Source organism: Mercenaria mercenaria, chromosome 3 (assembly GCF_021730395.1).
Source record: "Mercenaria mercenaria strain notata chromosome 3, MADL_Memer_1, whole genome shotgun sequence".
NCBI classification, from domain to species: domain Eukaryota; kingdom Metazoa; phylum Mollusca; class Bivalvia; order Venerida; family Veneridae; genus Mercenaria; species Mercenaria mercenaria.
Window position 1 is genome coordinate 61,677,733 of NC_069363.1, and position 26,565 is coordinate 61,704,297.

General features: G+C 30.2%; 2 protein-coding genes across 6 annotated transcripts in view; one reads left to right on the forward strand and one right to left on the reverse strand.

Moving 5' to 3' along the window:
* The first annotated feature begins 17,312 nt into the window (after positions 1 to 17,312).
* Positions 17,313 to 26,565, forward strand: part of LOC123524562 (tyrosine-protein kinase Lyn-like) — an 86,539-nt gene continuing 77,286 nt past the window's right edge. For 3 of the 5 annotated variants that reach the window (XM_045302846.2, XM_045302847.2, XM_045302848.2), the window contains exon 1: positions 17,521 to 17,690. The gene's annotated coding sequence lies outside the window, so the exon portion shown is untranslated. The other 2 variants (XM_053538716.1, XM_045302849.2) reach the window with 2 other exon arrangements.
* Positions 22,913 to 26,455, reverse strand: LOC123558813 (uncharacterized). The gene is made up of 2 exons (XM_053538717.1): positions 25,078 to 26,455; positions 22,913 to 23,419 (listed from the first exon to the last, which is right to left on the reverse strand). The coding sequence occupies exon 1, from the start codon at positions 26,220 to 26,222 to the stop codon at positions 25,089 to 25,091; it is 1,134 nt and encodes a 377-aa protein (XP_053394692.1). The 5' UTR covers positions 26,223 to 26,455; the 3' UTR covers positions 22,913 to 23,419; positions 25,078 to 25,088.

Consider the following 26,565-nt stretch of genomic DNA (forward strand, 5'->3'; position numbering starts at 1 on the left):
AAACCAGAGAATCTGTTACTGAAGCATTGGAAAAAATAATTTTAGAAGGACGATTACCAGTAAATTTATGGGTAGATGAAGGAAAAGAATTTTATAATAAAAAGTTTGAATCATTTTTGAATAAAAATAAGATTAACATGTACCATACATTTAATGAAGGTAAGGCTGTAGTAATCGAAAGATTTAACAGAAGTTTAAAAAGAATAATGTGGAAATATTTTACAGCAAATAATACTTATACTTATTTAGATAATTTACAGGAAATGGTTGATAAATATAACAAAACAAAACATTCTAGTATAAAAATGACACCAACCGAAGCCAGTAAAAACTTAAATAAAGGTACTGTTTACTTTAACTTATATGGTGATTTAAAGATACCAAAGAGCAAAGCAAAATTTAAAATTGGTGATCGTGTTCGTTTAAGCAAACTTAAAAGACATTTTGAAAAAGGATATACACCAAACTGGACAGAGGAAATATTTATAATTTATGGAATTAATAATACAAATCCCAGAACATACACTATTAAAGATTTAAATGATGAAATAATTCAAGGTTCATTTTATGAACAAGAACTTTTACCTACTACACAAGAGGTTTTTAGAATAGAAAAAGTTATCAGACGAGACTATAAGAAAAAACAAGCTTTAGTAAAATGGAATGGTTACAATGAAAAATTTAATAGTTGGATTCCCGAATCTTCGATTCGTTAAGAACCTATGGTTTAATTCCATTTAATGAATTGGAAGAAATTTAAATTGAAAAATATATTATATAAATGAGTAATAAAAATTTAATTTCTAATAATGAGGGACTCAGCAGCCCCCGTATTGCCGCTGGAATGAAAACAATAGATCAATTAATTATTCACCTAACTAAACTAGCTGCTGCTTACAGAAAAAGTTATAAATTTTGTGGGAGAGTAAATACAGGATTACAGATTACAGCAGGTATCTTTGGTTGTTCGGCTGCATTAGCACTTGTTCCAGCTGTTCCTATATTTATAGCAGTTGTTGGTGTTGTTCCACCAGTAATTACTATATTTATTAATAGACTAAAAGTTGGCGACAAGAAAGCTATTTTAAAATTACATCACCACAAAATAAAACAACTAATAACAAAAGCACGGATTGCGGCTTTAGCTGTTCATAACCCTAAAGATCCTAGAAAAGAAGAAGAGAAAAAAGTTATTCAAGATATTTTTTCAATACTGTTAGTAATGCAGAAAGAAAAAAATTATTTAATGCCCTTTGAAAGATATATGAAAGAATTTAAACTTAACGGATATAAAAACAAAGAGGAATAATATGTTTTCAATGTGCGTTTTTTTGTGTAAAGATTTTTTCTATAAGTATTATATAAATGGTTAATAGAAAAGTAGATAGAATGGTTATGTTAAAATTATCTAGTGTTTTAGAGGAAATAACAAATCCAGATAAAAATTCATATAAAAAAGTTCTTAAAAGAAGAAATGTTATTAAATCAAAACTTAATAAAATAGCCGTTGATGAATGTAAAAACCATATCATTGATAAATTACAAAATGTTATTGATCCTTATCTATCAGAAAAAAATAAATTATTTGAATGGAAATGTGGTTGTCTATTAACCGAAGAAGAAAATACCGAAAGGTTATGTGATTGTCCCATACCAAATAATTATCGAAACAATCCTAGAAAAGTTAGTGCAATAAATTGTAATACAAATGAGGAAAAAATATATAAAACTATTTATCAAACAGCTATAGATCTTAATATTCATACTAGAACGATATCAAACTGTTGTGAAGGTAGAGGTAGGGCAAAATTTGGAAGATCAAAAAACGATGGAGAAAAATATAAATTGAAATATATATAAGTTTTTACCGAGGGTGCGTTTGGTCCTAAGATTTTTTTCTAAATATAATATATAGATGGAAATCGAGAGATCTACAAAACAATATTATAAGAAATTTGAAATTAAAATTGAATATAAACAAGATCCAAAGAATCAATTATATTTAACTATAAACGACTCTTATGAAATACTTAAATCTGAACTTAAAACTTTAAAAGGTATAAAAATAAACGTTGTTTTAAAAATAACTTTTGTAAAAATAAGTGCAACTGATACAATATATAAATCAGCCTATTTCCAATCAAAAGCTTCAGAAGTTATTAACAAAAACGAAATAAAAAAAACTTTGCGTCAAGCCTTTGACGAAATAATAAATAGAATTGGTAACTGGATTTCAGAAGGAAGCGGCTGGCGAATAGAGTCAGTTGATGCTCACTATATAAATAGATACAAATATAATCCTTTAGCAGCTTCTAGTTATTTAGAATTACCGAAACCACTACAACATCCAAAGAAAGGATTAATAAATATAAAGAACAATGACAATGAATGTTTCAGGTGGTGCCATTTGGCATATAAATTTCCTATTAAAAAAATCCTCAAGAAGTTTCAAAATATAAAAAACATATAGACGATGTTGATTACACCGGAATAAAGTTTCCAGTGACATTGAATCAAATACATAAAATAGAAAATTTAAATAGCATTTCATTTAATGTATTTGGTTATGAAGAACCTAATGGAGTATATCCATTATATATATCAAAGAGTGGTTTTGAAGACCACTGTGATTTATTATTAATTAATAACGATGAGAAAAATCATTATGTCTGGATTAAAGATTTTAACAGACTAATGTTTAAAAAAACAAAATGTAAAAATAAAAAACATTTTTGCAAATCATGTTTACAGAATTTTACAAATGAAAGAATATTAAAAGAACATAAAGAAAATTGTTTGTCTATTAATGGTGTTCAAGGTATTAAAATGCCACCAGAAGGTAGTAAAGTAGAATTTAAAAACTACCACAAACAATTAGAAGCACCTTTTGTGATATACGCTGATTTTGAAGCATTGACAGAAAAGGTATCCAGCGCTCAGCCAAACCCAGATTATTCATTTACAGAAGAATACCAAAAACATACAGATTGTGGTTATGGATATAAAGTCGTCTGTTGCTATGACGATAAATATACCAAACCAACCCAGGTTTATAGAGGACCTGATACTGTATATAAATTTATAGAAAAAATGCTTGAAGAAGAAAAGCGTTGTAAAGAAATATTAAAAAATAATTTTAATAAAGATTTAAGAATATCTATAAAAGACGAAAAAGAATTTAAAAAACAAAGGTTTTGTCACATCTGTGAAAAAGAATATACAGAAGATTCAATCAAAGTAAGAGACCACTGCCATATAACACGAAAATTCAGAGGAAGCGCTCACTCAGAGTGTAATATTAATTTTAGATTAACGCATAAAATTCCTGTTGTTTTTCATAATTTAAGAGGTTATGACAGCCATTTTATTATGCAGCAAATAGGGAAATTTAAAAAAGAAGTAAATGTTATTCCTAATAATATGGAAAAATATATGGCTTTTATGATTAGTGATTTAGTATTTATTGATTCGTTTCAATTTATGTCACAATCATTGGATAATTTAGTAAAAAATATCCCTAATTTTAAATATTTATCCCAAGAATTTCCCAAAAGTAAAATTAATTTATTAAAAACAAAGGGTGTTTATCCGTATGATTATATGGATTCATTCGATAAATTTAATAATACAAAATTACCTTCCAAAGAAGAATTGTATTCTACATTAAATGAAACACATATTTCCAACGAAGAATATGAACACGCTGGGAATATTTGGAAAAAATTTAAAATTAAAAATCTTGGCGAATACCATGATTTATATTTAAAAACTGATGTCTTACTTTTGACTGACGTTTTTGAAAATTTTAGGAAAATATGCCTAGAATATTACAAATTAGACCCCTGTCATTATTTTAGTAGTCCTGGATTATCCTGGGATGCTATGTTAAAAATGACAAAAATTAAATTAGATTTGATAACAGATATTGATATGTATCTATTCATTGAAAAATGTCTTAGAGGTGGTATTAGTTATATAGCCAATCGCTATAGCAAAGCTAATAATAAATATATGAAAAATTATAATCCCAAAGATGAAAATAAATATATTATGTATCTCGATGCTAATAATTTATATGGTTGGGCCATGTCTCAGTCTTTACCCACAGGTAACTTTAAATGGACAACCGAAAAACAATTTAAGAAATTAATAGCAAAGGGTAAAAGTAATTTTATAGTTGAGTGTGATTTGGAATATCCAGAAGAATTACATTCTTTACATAATGATTACCCATTAGCTCCTGAAAAAATTAAAATACCAGATGAATGGTTATCTAATTACAGTAAAAATATTAAAGAAAAATTTAAAATTGGAAATAGTGATGTAAAAAAACTAGTTCCAACTTTAAGAAAAAAAAATAATTACGTGTTACATTACAGAAACCTAGAACTGTATACTCAGTTGGGTTTAAAAGTAACAAAAATACATAAAATATTAACCTTTGATGAAAGTCCTTGGTTAAAAAAATATATAAATTTTAATACTCAAAAAAGATCTGAGTCAAAAAATTCTTTTGAAAAGGATTTTTTTAAGTTAATGAACAACTCTGTATTCGGTAAGACTATGGAGAATTTACGCAAGAGGGTTAATATTAAGCTAACCCATGATGAAAATATTTTATTGAAGTATATAGCAAAACCTTCATTTATTAGTTCAACGATGTTTAACAAGAATTTATTTGGTATTCATAGAATAAAAGAAAGTTTGTTATTAAACAGACCTTCTTATGTGGGAATGTGCATTTTAGATCTATCAAAGTATCTAATGTACGATTTCCATTACAATTATATAAAAGAAAAATATAATGAATCAGCGAAGTTATTATTTACTGATACTGATTCATTGTGTTATGAAATAAAAACTAAAGATGTCTACAAAGACTTTTATAAAGATAAAGAGCTATTCGATAATAGCGATTATAAAAATAATTCAAAACTTTATTTCAATGAAAATAAAAAAGTCATTGGAAAATTTAAAGATTAGGCTGCCGGTACTCCGATAACCGAATTTGTTGGATTACGGAGTAAAATGTATTCTTATTTATTAGAGGACTCATGTGAGCATAAAGCTCAGATTAATATAAAAAATGTAAGGGTATAAAAAAGAGTGTTGTGAAAAACACACTTACCCACAAAAATTATAAAGATACTTTGTTTAACTCAACACAAAGTATGCATAAATTTAAAGTTATAAGATCAAAAAAACATAATGTTTCTAGTTATGTTATAAATAAAACGTCGTTATCATGTTATGACGATAAAAGATTTATTCTTAAGGATGGGATTACTACCCAAGCCTACAAATAAAAAAAAGAGATTTATACATCATTACGGTGTAATTTTTAAGCATCTTTATGATGTGATTTTTAGAAAGAACATAGTTTCTTATTTTTTAAAACATCTTTATGATGTGATTTTTGATTTTTTAAGCATCTTTATGATTTAATTTTAATTTTAGAAAGAACATAGTTTCTTATTTTTTAAAACATCTTTATGATGTGATTTTTTATAATTGTTTTAGGGGAAACATAAGTTTCTGCTTAAATAATAGAACCATAAATTGTTAATTGAATATTTTTAACGTTCAAAGAATTAATAGAAATAATATCATTCATTTTAAATTTATTAGCATAATTAATAGAAATAGATTCATTTTTTCTCTTTGTGTTTGCATTGTAACTTTGAAGAATTACATTTTCTTTATTTTTTAGTTGTAATTTAGCTTCTCCTTTATCTAATTTAATTGCATCAACAAGAATAATTAAAATAGAATCATGCTTGATTCTTACATTATTACCATTTTGAACTAAACCAGGACTAGCATTTACAGTTTTCCATTGAAATAATCCACTATCAGTATCTTCAGTATAACATGTTAAGAACAACGGAGGTTTTCTTATTATTTGTCTTTCTATTTTACTTACTTTTTCGTTTATATTATTGAATATTCCCATTATATAAAATGGAAATAAATCAATTGACTAGATATATTTTGAGATAACTTCCTGGTTCTATAGTATATGTATCACCACCTTTAGGTATTTTCGATATGTCTTCATTTGGCAAAATTGCAAACCATGTTTTTTTGCTTAAATTAATTTTTTTCTTAAAAACAAGTGTTGTATTTTTAACCTCAGGTTTTATATACTCTATTCCATTTGTGTGACCATCCAGCCCCAACCAGCTAAAAATAAAATCAAAACTTTTATTAAAGGAGTCTACGATACCTATGATAATGTTAACTTCAATTATATAATTCTCATCTTGTTCGATTAGAAATTTATTTGTTCCTTTTTTAATAAAACTTTTATAATCTGTAATCTTATTAGCTCGTATTCCAAATAATGCAAAAAAATCTTGGGTCTTTACCTTTTGTTGTAATTGTTTATCTTGAATATCATATAATAATTTACCAAAAACTGTTATATGTAGTTGTCTGTTGTTGTAATGTTCTAAAAGAAACACTTCACGTCTTACTGTTTCTAGTTCATCTTCTATTGCTTTATAATTTTCATTTAGTTCAAGAATTACTTTAGCTAAATCATCAACTCGTTTTGTTGTAGCAACTTCAGAAGCAGATAAATTGTCAACAACACCTTTTGTTCTAGCTAATTGTGTTTCTTGTTTTAAGAAAACATTTTTTACTTTTGTAATTTCTTGGGTATTAGTAGAAATTGCTTGGGTATTAACAGTAATTGATTCTCCTTGTTTAGCTGATATTTCAACTATAGAGTCTAGATCATTTATTATTTTTTTAATTTTATCATTAAATTCGTTGATATCTTCTTGTAATAAACCTGTAAGTGTACTTAATTCCGCGTACTTTAAATTATGACGTGTGTCAACATTACTAATCAAGATCCGGAGTTGTTTCTTAAAATTTTCTAGCTGACCATTAATTGTGTTAATTGCTTCTCCTTGTTTAACTGATTTTTCAACTACAAGGTCCAGTTATTCAGCTTTAGCATTAATATCTTCTTGTATTTTTTTTGTAATATTACTTAAGTCTGCATACTTTAAATTGTGACGTGTATCAACAGTACTAATCCAAATTCGAATTTGTTTTTTAAACTCATCTATTTTAGAATTAAGGTTATCTAATGCTGTGTCATGATCATCACCTCTTTGTGAAGCTGCCTTTTCCAGTTCAGATTTATATTCTGCAAGTTTATTTGAAATTAATTCTAATAAATCTTTATGCTTATTTTCAGTTTCAGTATTTAGTTTATTTATTTCTGTTCTGATTTCTAACTGATACATATTTTGTAACTTTTTCTCAGCTTCAATAATCTTGTCTTTTAGTTCTTCATGTTTAATCATACTATCTTTTAATTCTTGAACTTGAGTGTATAACTTTTCAAAATTTGTTTTAAATACTTCTTTTATGTTTTCATCTGTCAAATCAGATTTCTCTTCAAGTTCTTTAATAGAATCAACCATAGCTTTCATTTCTTTATCAATTTTATCTTGTAATTCAACTATTAATAATGAATTCTTTTTAAAATCTTTTGTTAATTCTTCAATATTCTTTACTTCTGCTTCTAGTGTCTGTTTTATACTTTTGATATCTTCAAGGTTATAGTCATCTATTACATTTTGAACTTTTCTAAACATAAATCGTCTCGAAACTGCATCGTTAGGTTTATCTGGATTTCCTAGGTTAATAAGGTTATTACCTCCCATATCCAATGCTCTTTTCATTGTGTTATCAAGTTCCTTATTTCTGTGAAGATACGATTCCGATTCTTTTTTAAGTTTTTTGAATTGTTTTTTAGTAGCATAATCACTTAAATCAATATCAAATTTAACTTTACTTATACTGTCAGGTTTACTTATTTGTTCTATATTATTAAAAATTCCCATCTTTATATTACCAGTAAAGGTTTTTCTTAAAAACGTCCTCGGTTTGTCAATATATAAAAAATCATATTTTTGATTTGTTGCATTAGCAAAAGAGTTAGGGTTAATATTTTGTTCATTACAAATCATATCATTTTCTCGTTTACTCGGACTTTCAAATAAAATATAATGTGAACAGTTAATTCGAATATTTTTTGGTGTTTTATAGTAAGATTGGCTTAAGTAAATAGCACAACAGTTTTTGTGACGTCCTTGAATGAAGTATTTTGTTATTTCATTTTGAACTTTTTTATCTTCACATACAAAATCATCAAATATTACTACTTTTTGTTTTTCTAGCTCAAGGCTATCACAGGGTATAATTTGGTCAGGATCGGATGAATATTCAATTATTTCATTTGGATCCATTTTATTTTTTTCTGCAATTCCATTTAAAAGTTTAATTAAATCCTGATATTTAGATTGTTCTAGGTTTTTAGCATACAAGTATAATTTATCATAATATATAAGAGGTTTTCGGAGTATATGTATTAGTGTATTTGTTTTTCCAGATCCAGAAGATCCACATATTAACATTCTAAAACATGAATTTGGCATAAAAGGATAATGTTGTTTAAAGTTATTGGATTTATTACTTTTTGTATCATAATTTGGAATTTCCATTTGTATATTATATAATATAATAATATTACATTATCTTACATTATCTTACATTATCTTACATTATCTTACATTATCATACATTATTATATTTTATATATTATATAAAATGCAATCAAAACTTAATGAAATAAGAATAAGAAAAAACTTAGTCGGGCAAAAGATGAGGGCTTTAAGAGAAGAAATAATGAGAGAAAAAATTAGAAAAGCTACAAATCGTGATATGTACACTGAAGTTTATAAACCAATTACTGAAGGAATAGAAAGTCGAAAAGAAGAATTATCAGAAAAGTTAAAAGCATTACCTGAAATTAAGGAGCAGTTAGCATTACTAGGTGATGAAATAAAAGATATAGAAACATATCGGGGTTTACCGGAGTTATTCCAAGAACCGCTACCGTTATTACCGCCGGAAGATGGTGAAGATTATGAGTTTAAAGAATTACCGACAAATTTAGATGTAGATATCAATAAAGATGTATTATCAGATTGGAAACTACCTGTATTATCAGAGTAAGCAGTAAACAAAGATAAAGATGATTGGATAAAAACAAGGAAAGAGGTTACCGAAAGTTTAAAGAAATGTACTCGTAAAATAAATGAATACAAAGGATTAAATCCAGATAAAATGGTTGAATTTACAGATGCAGATTCTATGACTGCAGGTGAGTATGTTTCGGAGTTAGAAACAGACAGAGAAAATCTTAGAAGATACAGTAAACGCTTATCAAAAATGATTGATGAGTCAGAAGTATTTGGAAAGGGAATAAGATATCATAATCAAAAACAAAGTTTTCTTAAAGAACCGAAGGTTCTGAATCCATATAAAGTTTCACCAAATGGACATTATGGTAATTTAATTATTAACTTAAATAAACTTTATGGTCAAAACAAATTAATTGCTAAAGATAGAATAACTGGAAAAAGAAGTAATTAATACTGAAGTAGATAATGATTTGATTGATTTGATTAATAAAAGATATAACAATAATAAAAAGACATTCAATTCATTCTAGAAAAATATTTAAAGAGTTAACAGAAAAATCAGGATTGCCTATCAATAAAAGATCTATGAAATTTAAAAAAGTAATTAGAGGACAAGGTTATGACGTTTGTCCATGTAATCCAGAAGAATTGGTTAATGACTTGGAGTTAATTTGTGGTTCAATTGACGCCGGAAATAATAATGAAGAACTAAAAAATGAAGGTATTAGAATAATTGATGAACTATTAAAAATGAATTCACTCTTACCAGAACAACATGAAATGTTATATACAAAATATTTTTCTTGATTTTATTAAAAAATATGTTTAATAATTATATAAATGGAACAAAAAATTGTGTTAAGTTCTGAAACAGTAAAAAATTACGAAAATAAAACCCCTAGTGATTTTACAATCAGATTTAGTCGTTCTTTAATTTTAGATAAAAATAAAACTTATGTTGTCGGTTTGGATAGTATTAACACTATGACCTATTCTTGGCATAATATTAGTGATGAATATGACAATAAAAGTATTCGTTATAATAATGGTAAAGAATGGAAAGATATCATATTTACAAATGGTTCTTACAGTTACACTGATATTAATAATTATATAAGGGAAACATTAATAAGTAATGATGATTATGAATTTGATAAATCAGACATTGCTCCAATAAGTTTGGAATTTGATTTAAGTAGTTTTAAGATTTTGATTTCAATTAAAAATAATTTTATGTTAGATTTAAGAATGTCAAATTTTTATACACTGCTTGGATTTGAGAAAAAAGCATTGAGAAATACTGAATGGGGAACTACAACACCAAATATAACTAACTCTGTGGATACAGTTTATATTCATTGTGATCTTATTGATAATTCACTTGTTGATGGTAATTTCAGTGATATTATCTATGCTTTAAGTACTGCAGATTTAACAAGAGCTTATCCATTTAGAATAGAACCCCGAAGAGTCGGATATTCTGAAGTTAATAAAACTATGATAGATTCAATAAAAATACATATTACAGACATATTTGGTTGAATAATTAATTTTAATGAGGTTGAAACAAGTTTTACACTAATTTTAAAAGAAATATAAATTTTAGTTTTATATAATGTATAAAAAAGTTAATGATGAGAAAAAGGAGTATTTGTTTATGTTAATGCTCTTACAGGAGAAATTATACGTGGAATACCTGTGGTCTCCGAGGACGCGGTCCTTGGAACAGGTATCTTTGACACTTTAACAAAATTGTTTTCAAGTGCTGGAAAAAAGGCTTTGGAAACAGCAGGAAAAGCAGCATTAGAAAGTGGAACAAAAAAGATTGGAACAGAAGTTGGAAATTTAGCTGCTAATAAAATTGTTGAAAAATTTAAAAAGAAACCTGCTCCGGCAGTTGGTGATTTAATTGTTAAGGAATTACAAGAAAAGAATAACAGTGAAAATAATGAGGTGGATATTCATACGAGAATAAATAGAATATTGTCAGGATCGGGGAATTCAGCTCGACAAAAACGTATTAATAGATTAATTTATAAAAAATAAAATAATATATAATATATACATGTTTAGAACAAAACAATATTGTGAAAGATATGAATTAACTCCTATTCAATTAGATACAGCTTTAATATCTGTTTTAGGACCTAATGTTGTGCAACAAAAAACGGATATCATTTTACAATTAATGATAGAAGCTCATATTTTGATTGGTTTAATGGTTATTTTGAAGTAAGTTTTAAAGTAAATAAAATTGGTGATGATGCTAATTATGGTGCTGATGGAGATGATAATCAAATTGCTCTAATTAATAATGCAGCTTCATTAATTTATCAGTTAAAGGTTAAACAAAATGGGAAAATTGTATATGATTGTGATAATTTATACAAAGTAATAAATGTAAAGAGTTTGATTGAATTGTCTGAAGATTATGCAAAAACAACTGGAACAAACGAATATATTTATTTAGATACTACTGCTACTGCTGAGAGCAGGAATAATCAACCTGGATATAATAGTGGTTTTGCTTCTAGAAAGTTATCAATCCAGGGTGGTAATGAGGTAAATGCTAAAATTCCACTAAATAATTATTCATTTTTTCAGGGTTTAGAAACTAATATTTTACCTCCAAGTCAAATTCAATTAACACTACCGCTGACCGGTGATGATGAAATAATTTACAGGCATACTGATGCTCCTATTGGTAGGGTAATTGTAACAAAATTAATTTTATGGGTTCCGCATTTAATTTTCAATGAATTTGGACTTAATCTAATTGTTGAAAGATTTTCAAAAGCAAGGTGGTCATACCTTCGGGAAATGATAACACAATCAGCTGGTACACAACAAAGTAATATAACCTTTAGAATAACAGCTGGTATAACAAAACCACAACATGTATTTGTTTATTTACAACGACCTAACAAAAGTAATTCACAAGTACATAATCCACATTTATTAGATACATTTAAGGTAAATGTTGATAATAATAATTGCACTTTGAGCTCCTGTCGTCTTGAAGTAGGTAATGGTGTTTTTTATCCAGAAACAGAAAACACAAGTATATCAAGAATATATGATGATGTAATTAATTATTATTATAAACAAAATAATAAGACTACTGGAAGTCTGTTAAATAGATCAAACTTTTTTAGTTTATTTGGATTTGTTCATTTTAACTTAGAATATAAAAAGGAAGTAATAACAGAAGATCCTAAGCATATTACATTAACAGCTAAATTAAATATTCCACCAGCAGCTAATATTCGTGTTTACGTAATTGTATTGTATGAAAAAACAGTTGAAATAAATACTATTGGAAATGAACTTGTTACTGTTAAATAAAATAAAAATAAAATAAAATAAAATTAAAATAAATATAAAGTATATAATGTCATTAAATTATATTGAATATAAAGTTAACCTTACAGATGGACAAAAGAAAAATTTAGCCCGAGCCTACAACAACAAAACTCCATATACTTTTAGATTAAAATATGAACAACTGCATGGAAACTTTCCTTTACTTTTAAGAAAAACACAAATTAATCAAATTGAAAAGTCTATTAGAAATAAGAAGGGGTTAGAAATTACAATTTCAAAAAAACAAATGTCCAGTCAAGGTCAAAATGGTGGATTTTTAGGAGCTTTGGCTGGTTTGTTAGGAAAAACAATTCTTCCAATGGCAGCAAAAATACCTCCAAAAATATTAGCCCCTCTAGGTATCGGTGCTTTATCAGGACTTGCCAGTACTGGTGTCAGTAAGTTACTTGGAAATGGTATGATATCAGTAGCTAAAAATAAAAGAAATATGATAATACCATATGTTACACCTGAACAACAAAGACAATTAATGGGTTATGGTATAATTAAATTAACACAAAAACAAAAACAAGATGGTGGGTTTTTAGGTATGTTAGCTGCAAGCTTAGGAATACCATTAATTACATCTTTGTTAAGCGGTAAGGGATATGGTCAGTGTATACAGATTGATTCTCAACGGAGACCGTACAGACGAATTCCCATATTAAAAAAAAATAAAATTTATAAACAAACCAATTTCTAACTTTGAAATAGAACAATGGGTTACACAGCTCGGTATTAAAAATTTCAGAGGTGTATTTAGTAGAAATAATTTATTAAAATTAAAAACAAACAATGAGTGTGGAATTATAAATTTAGACGACTCTGTTGGACCTGGAACACATTGGGTTTGTTACTTGAATAATTTGTACTTTGACCCATTTGGGCTTCCTCCACCAAAAGAAGTAATTAATTACATTCCAAACATAAAATATAATAATATACAATACCAAGACAAAACAAGTACACTCTGTGGATATTATTGTTTATTTTTCATAAAAATGTTACAAGATAAAGTACCGTTGTATGATTTATTGTATAAAATACTAAAAGTTAACAATCAAAGAGCAAACGAACAAACAATTATAAATTATTTTAATAGATTTGTTAAAAAAATATATGTTTTAATTAAAAAATTGTTCTTTTAAATTAAAAAGTTGTTTTTAAAAAAAAAAATATAATTTATAAAAATTGTTGATTTTAAATTAAAAAGTTGTTTTAAAAAAAAATATAATTTTAAAAAATTGTTTGATTTTTATAAATTATATTTTTTTAATTAAATTTTAAAATCAGGCCAAACACCTTATTTCTTATACTACTGTTGTGTACCTAATATACTTGGGATGTCAGCAATCTTATCAATTTTACGCGATTTATCCGCAGAAACACTAGCAGTATAATAGTAAACCGAAATCCTGTACGAGACCACTATATTCGCGTTCAACTATGGCGAAGCTTTGTTATTAAAAACGATCAAAGGCCACCACTCACATTAAATATTTCATTTTGTCAATTGGACTTTTTAGATAAAGGAATTGTCTATACCCGATGCACCATGGTTTTTGTTCCAAAATTGTTTTCGTACTTTCCCAATAGTATTAAATTAGTGGTGAATCTGGGCGTTCAATGTCAGGCTTTAAGCTATGGTATCCGGCAAGTTTGCCTCATGGGGAATGTTGCTGTAATGCCTGTTAGTTTTCATATTTCCGGACTTGTTCATTCCATTTCTCTGACCACCACCTTCTATTATATCGATGCATATTTGTACATTGTTCATTCTTCCCTTTCATAAGATCTCAGACATACGAGTTCCGTGAAAAGTTTCCATTTTTATCTACATTAAAAATGTATTTATTATTATTATCTACACATTTTCTTACGATTGTTTTGTGCTGACTGAATACATTTGCTGATATAGGTATATATAATAGATATATATATATAGAGAGAGAGAGAGAGAGAGAGAGAGAGAGAGAGAGAGAGAGATTATATAGATATATAAATGGTTTGGCTTTTATTCACCAAGTTAAATGTTTACGTACAAAAAAAGTCAGAACATTTACGTATATTTTAATCAATCTAACCAATGAGTCAAGTATATATATAATTTTGCATCTTAAAAACGGACCAAGTCCCTTTTAACGGGATCGTGGATATGGACACGTTGTGCGTCCAAATTCTTACTTATTTCATCGTATCGAGGTGATAGCACCTCGAAATTTTAAGAAAAACTTATGTGAGTCGTCTATTTTAAAAGCAACAAGTGCATCAACACTAAAATTTGAGACATTGGAAATTTTTTTACCAGACCGGCTTTTCATTGCAAAACTGGTAACTGGTACGCTGGTAAAGCTTTTTGTCATCCCAACCACTTTTGTGATGAAATTATTACATAACTTGTTGTAACAGGGCTTTCCAACACCTAAATCTGGCAAATGCTGCTCTATCAGTACGAGGTAAAACCACATGACAATATGCTTCTGTAAAATATTTAGTTTTTTAAGAGACAATAAGTTTTAAGTTTGTTTCAACCATTGCCTATTACAATGTACAATATCAGCTCCTGTTACAGTATTTACATTCATTTTGAATTTTCAATCACGGTACTAGAAACCTAATTCGATCTACTAAGTCTTCTTTTTGATATATTCAACTGATCATTACAATAAAATTCTATACTCAACTCTATGAAAGGTCTGACGGGGCGCCAAAACGACAACTAAGAATATTGCGTGTTGGCGTGTCAGTGGGCCGCTAATACAACAACTGTATTTGGCGTGTCACGCCAGAATGACAATTTCTTGACTTTGTGTGTTGGCGCCCCGCAAAACGACGCGCTCTTCAGACGCATCACCACGCTAGAATAATATGCCAAATCAGCTATAGAAAAATGACGTACCGCCAAGGCTTTTATGTCTGGCTATAAGTAGATCAAAAGCTATATATTTCAGCTTAGGACAATGTATGAAATTTACAGTAATTGGATATAAGTAACATAAAGGCTGTATTTCACCTTAAGAGTTATGTGTACATGCGATTTACAGTGAATGGGAATAAATATCATACAGGCTGTATATCACCTTAAATGATTGAGCTTTACAGAAATTGGGAATAAGTGACATAAAGGCTGTATTCAGTCTCCTTAACTGTATGAGATTCACAGTAGTTTTGAATAGTTACATATACGCTGTATTACACATTGTTTATGAGATTTACAGAAATTGAGAATAAGTAACTTACAGGTGGGTGTATTTCACCTCAAGTTTATTAGATTTGAAGAAATTTGGAATAAGTAACATATAGGCTGTATTTCACCTTAGGTGTGCGAAAATTACAACAATTGAGAAAAAGTAACATATGGGCTGTTTTTCACCTTTATATATGTACAGAGTGTATTACACCTAAGAAGTATGTGATTTACAGTAGTTCTGAATAGTTAACAAAAAGGCTGTGTACTCCTTGTTAATGAGATAAACAGTAGTTTGGAAAAAGTAACTTAAAGCTGCTCGCCCTCAGTTTGGTCGAAAATATTCAATTTCATAAAAGCAACATTTTTATAACAAGAATGTAAAATGAAAAGGCATGATCAACAAAATAAGCGAAAATCTACGTAACGTTCTGAGAAAATGGCATATGAAAACAGGTTTACGGATTCACCGCTCTATATGGCTATATTGGAAAAATAATAAACCGTTTGCAACGCTTTACTTTTTCCTACATAACCATATAGTGCTGTGAATCCGTAAACCTTTCTGCGGGCGAGCAGCTTTAAATGCTGTATTTCACTTTAAATGTAAGAGATTCACAGCAACTGGGAATAAGTAATAAAAGCTGTCAGAAAATTCTTTGGAAGGATAGAATACAACCAAGCAATATAATAGCAGACTCGGTTTGATTAAGTCTGTTCATGAGAGTTACTGAGAAGTGCAACACCCCTCACCCACCCCCCCCCCCCCCCCCCCCCCCCCCCCCACCACCAGGACCGGCTTGAACGGAATTCTATTACAATGATGTTGAAAGTACTTCATGCTCCCAAAGGACCTTGAAATATAACAACACGGAATTCAAGCACGGGGAGACATTTTACGGCCCCTGATCGCTGTTGTGATAGTTAATAGAATGAACATATAGGCTGTATTTCCTCTTAAGTTTATGAGATTTACAGTACAAACAAGAAAATAGGAATCATGACACATATTCGACTAACATTTGTTATATGTCCAGTATCAACATTTTCAATATTTTTCACTGTTTCATAATATTAGATTTAAGGATAAAACATTCTTCTTCTATTATGATAAAGTTTGCCGACATTCTCGGGTAGGAATTAATTAAATCATTCATTTTTTTCTTTAATCGAAATATTACAAAGATCAGTTCTGGTTAAAATTCTCAATATATACATGTTACATCAAAGCACAAGCCTAGTTAAAAGTGCATTTCACATTTTGGTACGTCCTGTGTGCAAAACATACATGATGCATTTAATGTGAGAAATGTCGCGCATTCAAGCACTAGAGGCCGATTCAGAATTAACTCCTTTGCACAAGACCTTTAGCTGCTTTACTGTCCAACCAACCAAGCCACCAATTGCAAGATTTCTGATAATTTTGCAAGTTTTATACCATTGACATTTGAAATGTGTTCCCGAATATAAGTGGGTACTTCAGTTAAGACATTGGATACTTACCCACGTAATGTCGTTCTGGACCCAACGTTGAGCGCCCAGAGAAAAATGTGCAGTCAGACAGGACCTCAACCCAGGGCCTCGGAATATTCCGTTTTCATGTTTTTCTGACTGCCGGACCGTACTATATACACTAAACACCGTCTTTAGTTAATATCTGCGTGCGGATTTGAAGAGTTAACTCATGGTCGTACAATATCAGGAAAAAAAATGATTTGTGAAAAAATATGATCAAACTGTCTGCACATTCTAACTAAGAATGCGGTAGATTTAATATATACAAGTATGACATCTTAAGTGCATGAGTTGTTTTTGGAAGACGTGACAGTGGATTATATTTCATGTTTCACAATCGTTAAACAATGAGTCAATATCTCAAAGATGAATGGTAAACTGGTTAAAGGGAAGTTTTATGTTGGCGTAGGAAAACAAAAACTTTATAGTAGCAGGTAGTAGTTTATTTTGTGTCTTCATACATGTTCGATGTTACCAAATATATATACTTTATATTATAGATGGTAGTTTTTCAATCAATACTACGGATACATGTTAAAAGGACTGCCTGTATTTGCGATCATACATTGTATAAATGCATATAAGAATTACTGACTATAAAATTATAGTAGGAGTTTTTGGTAAGTAGTCTTTTTATACATTTTCGCTTTTATATTAGAGCAGTGCTTTATTTAGAAAAAAATATTTATGACATACATGTTTCTCAGTTAAGCACTGCTATGGTTTAATACCTATGTTCTAAGTGGAAGGTAGATATAGAGGATCAATTACCTGAAACTCATTATTTTCTTTTAGTTTCTTACGGGTGATTTACATTGGTATTTATTACTTTTCGCCCCTACAAGTTTTTTTTAAGATTTACTCTTTATAATAGTTTCATCTGTGTACATACAATACAGTAATTTCTACTATTTATTCATTAACGTAGTTACAACAACAGTATACAGTCATTCATTACATTAATATTATGTATAAGAGACAGATTATTTAAATGTATAGATGTAAGTTTGTTACTATGTTTAGAATATCAATCATAGATATAAATAGAGGGAGGCTGAAGCGGAAGTAAATGTTAAGAAAAAAGTTGTATAATAGTTGAAAAAAAATCTGTCTCGTTCAAATCGATTTTAAAAGAAATTTTGTATATTTGTATTGGTTCAAGTTTAATGAATATATAATCACGCAGTCCGTGATGTTTTTGAATGATCGAAACTAAGGTCTGAAAGTCAAACCGGCTAAATATATTAAATTTGCCTAATCACCTCTTGCTACCGTTTTGTAGATATAAACTTTTCAACCTTGGTTAGTTGAAATTTTGCCGAAATACGAGGTTTTTCTGAGGGTTTTGGACATATATCAAAACGAGGATGGGATTTCCTCATGATCGTAACTCAATTAAAGGGCTAGATGTCTTTTCTCTTCGTTTTGACCATTTTAGAGAATTAGAAAACATGGATATGATATAGGATAACCTTTATCTGCAAAGATGTACACAGTTTCAGTACACGAAATGGGTATTATTTCAACTGCTATTTATACATAAAGGAATAAAGATAAAAACCTCAAATATAGGTGTATTTTCCTCTTAATACATTGAACATTAATGGATACAGAAGTTGTGTTTCTTGCAATATTTAAATGGCACACCGCAATAAATTTCTCGGCAGCCTGGAAAACCTGGGATGGGCTCGTGGGATGGGCTCATGGGATGGGATGGGATGGGATGGGCTGAAGGTCATGGGATCGTAAGCCCAAGGTCAGATAAATATATAGCGAGGAACATGAATTAAAAGTTCAACTGGGCAATTAAGAGGTCAGCTAAGGATAACAGAGACACAACCTGTAATTACAATTCCCAGAGTGAGACTCACACTGTATTGGTGGCCAAGAAGGGAAACAATGAAAGAAAATACCAACACTTAGCCCTCTAACTTGTAAGAATACTTCTACAGTTCCAATATAAGTGATGAAAAATTTATGGACTGTATTTTTTATCATAAATAAAGCATTAAAAAGAAATTATTTTGAACAAAATGTAATCATTTATTGTCCACTTGGTGTAAATGTAAACATCATATTTGATCATAAGTAAAGCAAAAAAAAGAAGCATTTATTTTGAACAAAATACATGTTGTATAATCATTTATTGTCCACTTGGTGTTAATGTAACTATCATTTTTTATGATAAGTAGAACTAAAAAGCAATTAGTTGGAACAAATTATGGTCATTTATTGTCTACTTTGTGTTAATGTAAACATCAAAATCTATTATATATTTGAGAATCCCCCTTTTCATATGTTATAATATGTCTAATATATCAAATTCATTTCTGACATATTTTTATATTGAAATTTGTCAATTATTGTTTTCTTTTTATTTTCAGTAACTTTTTTTCAGAACTGATTTATCATAAGTTCCATTTCATATTTTCTCTCAAAATTAATTTTCATCTAACAAATTATGCTATAGGTTCATTCTCTGACTTGGGTTAGAGGTCAACTGCTGCATTCATCATTTTTCTCCCTGTGACATATATATACATGTAATTCTAACATTTATCTTCATAATTCTTCATTAATATACCGAATTGTTTTGTTTTGATATCCAAATATATTTCTTCCGCTGTATAAGTCTACTTTTATTTCATAAAGGTATCCTTATAAATACACATGCAAGAAGTATATATTTTTTTAGTTTTCATAATATTACTTTAAAATTGTTACTGTTCTACGTGTTTTTATTTTTCATAATATTACTTTAAAATTATTACTGTTTTATTAAGTGTAATACTAACTGGATCAAGAGAATTAACAATAATAATGATAACAATAATAAGATATTAGCCTATAGAATAAGACATTAACCTATCATTTTTTTAGTTTGTTACTCTCAACCAGATCGTATTGACAGTACGGCATGAATTCCCAGGAGTAACATTTATTTTATAGAGAACTATTCACCTTAAGAAACCTTCGAGAATCTGAGAACATTTTAGGGGCAAATAAGTTCAGCCCATGTCCTTGAGCCCATCCCATCCCATCCCACGAGCCCATCCCATGAGCCCATCCCAGGTTTTCCAGGATCCCAAATTTCTCCTGTGGATAGAGATCTTAATCAGCAGTTTAGTTCACATCTGGTCATCAGGTCTTCATGAGCTGAAATTCAGTTTTGTGTTACAGTTTAATCTGGTTAGTTTTAATCATACACGAAAAAAATCCGAAAGGTCTGAATAGCACATTTTCAGATTACAAGTATCACTACGTCACACTCAATGCGGTCATCCCTATTATTAGTAACAAACACACGTGGCAGAGAGATTTTCGGACAGTAGAATTCTATAGCACATAGAGTTAATTACTGTAAGGATTGCATTTGCGCATTCTTATCTCACAGTAAATGATGTACCTGGCAGTGTTGCAAAATTTGTTTATATTTAAGGCACTAGTATGCATATTAACTGAAATGGTTGAATATTTGATGCATTTTGTTCATATCTTTTAATATAATCATAAATGGAATATACATGTAATAATTGTTCATGTATACATATTTATGAGACTTATTCTTTGTAAAAGAAATGCTTATAAAATGTCTTAACAATTGGTGAAATAGGCAGTTAAAATAAGAACATCTGCATGATTTATATATATACGATAGTATAACTTAAAAAATTAATGGGTTGTAATTTTATAGCCCATTTTAAGCTATGTACTGAATGTACCTAGTAAAGGTGCTGGACAAACTTTTAAACTGTTATTTTTCCACGATGTTATTAGATGATATTTGTTAATGATAATAAATGGATTGTATTTTGTTACAATCTCTACTTTTGTTTAAGACGGAAAATTAAGGTGGAATTTAGTAACTTTTACACATAATAATTATTTATATAATCTTGAATGATAGCAAAAAAATGCAAAAAAATATATTGTTTTTAATTTTTGTTACAATAAATTTGTAACATTTGTTCTGACAGATTCCACTTGTTTTTTTTTTGGGTTTTTTTTCTTTATTGTTTGTTGCAGCATTATTATCATTTTAGTCCTATTTAGGCTATGTATCATGAGTCTCTGAAGTAATGCAAACTGTCATACAACTTCCCCACTAGTCAAATGGTCACCGAGATAAAACATTCAACATCTGGATTGGTCACATTGAGTTGGCTAAAATACTGATTATGTTTTAGTTTAAACAAAAAACAAATTAACTTTCTTACAAAGTTAAGACAGTTGTTCATGATCTCCCCACTCTGGTTCTCAAAAAAGGGAAAATTGTTTTATACTGACAGATCACATTATGTAACTTTCATATTAATATGGATTTTTTATTGATATAGATTTCAATCTAATTAAGGCTTCAATAACAGATGGTTTATTTTCCTATCCGTGTCATCTGTTGTTTACAGGGCAATATGTGATTTGATTTTATGATAATCTAGCTTAGTTAAAACCAATTCTTAATGTTATATTTTATTCGTCAAGTTTTCCTGAATTATTATTTGTTATAATTTAAAAATTAGACGAGACTTACCTGTAAGTTGAAGTATAATTTGAATTCTATGAGTTAGAAATAAAAGGAGGTCTAAAATGAGTATGTACTTCGCGCATGCGCAATCAGTTTTTAACTCTATTTTCTGGTTTTCCGAGCAATAGCTAGCAATGTATGTTTAATAACCTACGTTAGCTATTGCTATAATCTGGAAATAAGATCATGACATGCAATAAAGTTACATTATAACAAATGTGATTCTGCACAGCAGAGTAATAAAGTTTTTTCTTGCCTTAGTAAATTTGATTCTATGAGTTCAGGGTGGGATGTGGAGGGATTTTAGACCTCCTTTTATTTCTAACTCATAGAATTCAAATTATACTTCAACTTACAGGTAAGTCTCGTCTAATTTTTAAATTCTATTTCGTTGAGAAATAAAATTTCGTCTAAAATGAGATTTTAACACGGAAAATCAGAAAATATATCAGACCGAGACGAACGAGCAAGTGAAGTAATGGAAAGCATACGGGTAAATGTCTCTATTCATATAAATGCCTGTCGTATAATAATGAGATTATCATCATTTTTGGCCAGTACTGAATTAGCTTAAAGGGACACACCTCGAATATGGTAGTATGATAGAGAACTATGTTGTTATGTCTTACCATTATGTCTGCAAAATTGCCGATTCAAATGTCTTCTTCGTTATAGGTTTGTTATAATATTTCTGGAATGTTCCTGCATTAGACCATCCGGCTTGTTTAATAATGTCTTCTACAGGTATTCCTTTAGATTGGGCTTTCGAAGTTGCTGCTGCTCGAATACTGTGTGGCCCAAATTCATTTACATTTATTCCAGCACGGTACATTACAGTCTTGATCCATCTTGCAATGGTGTCCTTAAAGACTGTTTTATGTGGCTTCACATAACTTATAAAAAATCTAGTATCTCCAGAATTCCTTAAAGTTCTTGTTCGTATAAGATATTCTTTTATCACAAAATAAACACATAGTCGCCTATCTGGCGGATACGCTTTAAAATGCATGAATGAGAACTGTTCACCTGGACGACTTTGCTTAAGTAATCCCTCAAAATATATGACAAATTCAGAGCTCGTCTTACTTAGAGAGCTGATAGTCAGTAAATGTAAACTATGTACACGGGCTGCATTTGTAAGAGCCATCACGGTAACCAATTTTAATGTTAAGTCCTTGAGAGTTAAAGTTCTTACTGGAGACAATTTTCTTAGGTATTGTAGTACCAAATTTACATCCCAAATGTTAGAATAACGTGCCTGAGGCGGCCTGATGTTGTATATTCCCTTCAGGAAGCGTATTACCAAAGGATTATTACCAAAGGATGCTGACCGGCAGAAAATGACTCTATGCTGATTCCCAATGCAGATAAAGTTGACCTGGCTGTATTAAGGGCACTATATCCTAGACCCTTATCATATAGATACGTCAAGAATTCAATTATGTCATTCACAGAGGGAGATGTTTCACTAACCTTTTGTTGACTACAGAAAAGAAGCCACTTGTTAATGTATGATTTGTATCCTTTTCTAGTTGACTGTCGCCATGATGCAAGGAGTATAGAGGTTGCCTTGCTAGAAAGACCTCTGCTTCGGAAGGAGTTCCTGATACACGACAAGCTATCATATTCATTTTTCTCCACAGAGGATGAATTTGGTCTGAATGTGGCATTTTCAGTAGAGTTTTGCTTTTGGGAATTACTCTTGGTCTGTCTGTCAGCATTTTCATAACAACAGGGAACCACGATTGGGTTGTCCATAGTGGTACAATTATTATTGCTTGAGCCTGGTCTTGTTGGATCTTCCAAACGCAGCGGCCGATTACACTGAAAGGAGGAAAAATGTATATCAATGTAAAAGCACTCCAATCAATGCTGAATGCATCTATGAATTTAGCACAAGGGTCTGGTTTAAATGAACAATACATTTGGACCTTATGATTAAGTCTAGATGCGAACAAATCAATGGTGGGTGTCTGCCAAATCTTACAAATTTTACAAAAAATGTCATTTCTGATTTCCCACTCAGTATTGTCACTGAACTGTCTTGAGGGAGCATCTGCTTCATTATCTTTCCCTGCCACATGGGCACATGATAACCATACATTATGTTGCAGACACCATAACCAGATATCTCTACTGACTTCATTACAGGCAAATGACTTACAACCACCGAAGTTATTGACATAGCACACTGCCGTAGTAGAATCTGATAAAATTTTTATGTGTTTGTCAGAAATTTTATCAGCCAGAGCTTTTAGCGCAAATAAAATTGCTTTCAGTTCTAGGACATTAATGTGTAATGCTTTTTCTTCATTTGTCCATCTACCACCTATTTCATTCCCTTCATAAACCAGACCCCAACCTAGGTGCGAGCTGTCAGTCTGAATGACGAGATCAGGATTCCCTTTGTGCAAACGTCTAATTTGTTTGTGAATATTATTGAACCACCACTGAAGGTCTTGTTTCATGCTAATTGATATGTACATGTAAGAATCAAAATCACCCCTATTTTCTCGAAGGGCATTAGCTTTAGCTCTTTCAAGTTTTCTATAGAAAAGTTTGCCATATTCTACAGCTGAAAATGATGCCACTAAGAGGCCTATGACCTTCGCTACTTATCTGATAGTGGCCCTGTGACTGAGATATAATTTATAACATTCATTTGCAATCTGATCTTTTTTGTCATCAGGCAGATACACAATCATTTGTTCTGAATCAATCATATTTCCTAAATGTCTGATAGTTTTTGTTGGTTCTAGAATTGATTTTTCTTTGTTTATTAGGAATCCTAAACTGGTCATTAAATTTTTTGTATCACAGATGTTGTCAATGCATTCTTGCACTGAGTTTTCTCCCAACAGACTGCCATCTATAAAGCCAGTACTTATATGGCCTTGATTTCTTAAAAAAGCATATACAGGTTTTAGGAGGAGTGTGAAAATCAATGGCCCATGAGCCAAACCATTCGGCATTGTTCGAAACTGAAACATTTTGTCTCTGAATGTGAATCGTAAGAATTTTTGATGTTCTTCAGCTATTTTTATGCTATAGTAAGCATGTCGAATATCGATGCTGGCCATCAGCATATCTTTTGAGATTAGATTGACAGCTGTTTCAAAAGTATCCATTTTAAAATGATGGTACGGAATAAATTTGTTTAATTCTTTTAGATTGAGAATTAGCCTGTATTCTCCATTTTTCTTTTTCTTGAGAAAAATTGGAGATATAAATTGACCTTTTGTATAAGTCACTTCTTTTATGACCTGCATCTGTAATAATTTTTTGATTTCAGATTCAATTATCAAATCTTCACTGGTACTAAAATGACTCTCTTGAACTGGAGTGGTTTGTGACGGTTCCACGCCATCTATAAATTCAATGTGACAATTCTTTACTATGTCTAGAATGCAAGGGTCATTTGTTATTTGTTCCCATTTGGAGACAAAATGTTCCAGTCTACCAGCTATAAATTCTGAACTTACCTGATTGGTGTTTATTTCCTTGCTCCTCTGCGAACCAAGTTTTTTGGCTCGACTGATTGGCCAAATCTGGGTTGACCTCTACCATAACCATAGGCTGGTCGACGACCACCACGAAACTGGCCTCTAAACTGGCCACGTCCTCTGTATCTGCCTCTTACAAACTGACTCTGGTGCATTCTATTGCCCATTTTGTTGCAATCTTCAATTTCTTTGGCAGTCTTTGAAACGTCATCGCCAAAGAGCTCTGATGTGAAGGACAGCGAATGAGAGCACAAGTGGGTATATTCTGCTCGAAGTTCAGGTCTTAAAAAGTCCCTTCGTGCCATATTGACTTGGTAATTGGCATGGCCAATCAAAGCTAGTGCATCATTGCAGCCTTCTATTAAGCCAGTCATATCACCATCAGTCATATCATTTTCAGTCAGAACTTTCTCAAATTTTGCAGCTCTATCCATGGTCTTGGTGAGGAAAACACCAGCTTTTACAATAGATTTTTCAATGTTTTGAAGTTTTTTGTCGTTTGTTCGGGCTCTACTTGAAACTACGTCCCAAATTAACTTATTTAGTCTTACTTCACTAAGTGCTTCACAATTTGAAGGCCGAGCTGAGCTCTCGTCTTTTGTCATTTTATCAAAATGTTCCTCACTCATGCCTTTTCTGAACAATTCAAAAACATTATCTGCCAACACAGAGTCAACATCCGAGCTGGTTGTTTCAGTTAGTTGGAATTTGTTAACAAGGCTAGAAAATCTGCTGACTGATGTGCTATTTAAATCATTGCCACAAGCTGATGTCTGTGAATCATGGTCGGACTCCGTCCGAAATCTTTTAGCAGGTGGTGCATTACCACTGTCACGAAAGTCTAAATCTTGGTCAAAATCATAATCCTCACTGTAATCGAAAGATTTTTCGATATCATCAATGCGTTTCACCAAGGCAGTCTGAGAAGACTGAATAGATTTAAGACATTCAAGAATTGCATTTTCTTGTAGATTTTTCCGAGTTGAAAAATCATCGGGAACACTGTTATTTCCATCATCGGGTACTTTTTTCAAAGGCGCTTTACCCTTAGAGGAACTAGATTTATTTTTAGTATTTTCGTGTCCTTTTTTCTCGGATTTCGAGTCTTTTGCCGAGTCGGCCATATCGTGAAAACTAATGACACTAAGTGTACCGCACCACGTGCAGTGAAAATAACACAAAAATATCACTGAATATAGAAAAGTTTGCAAAAATAACGTGCCACGCACGATTTATAAACTGAACACTCAAAATCCACACCATAAATATCACCGTACGGGTGGAAGTCGTGGAAATATCGGCGATTTAAGAAATTGTCAACGCTACGCGTAGACTGTATGCGCCATGAAGCGGAAGCACACTGATGATTGCGCATGCGCGAAGTACATACTCATTTTAGACGAAATTTTATTTCTCAACGAAATAGAACTAATGTCATAGCTCTCAGTATAGTCAGTCTAATTAAAT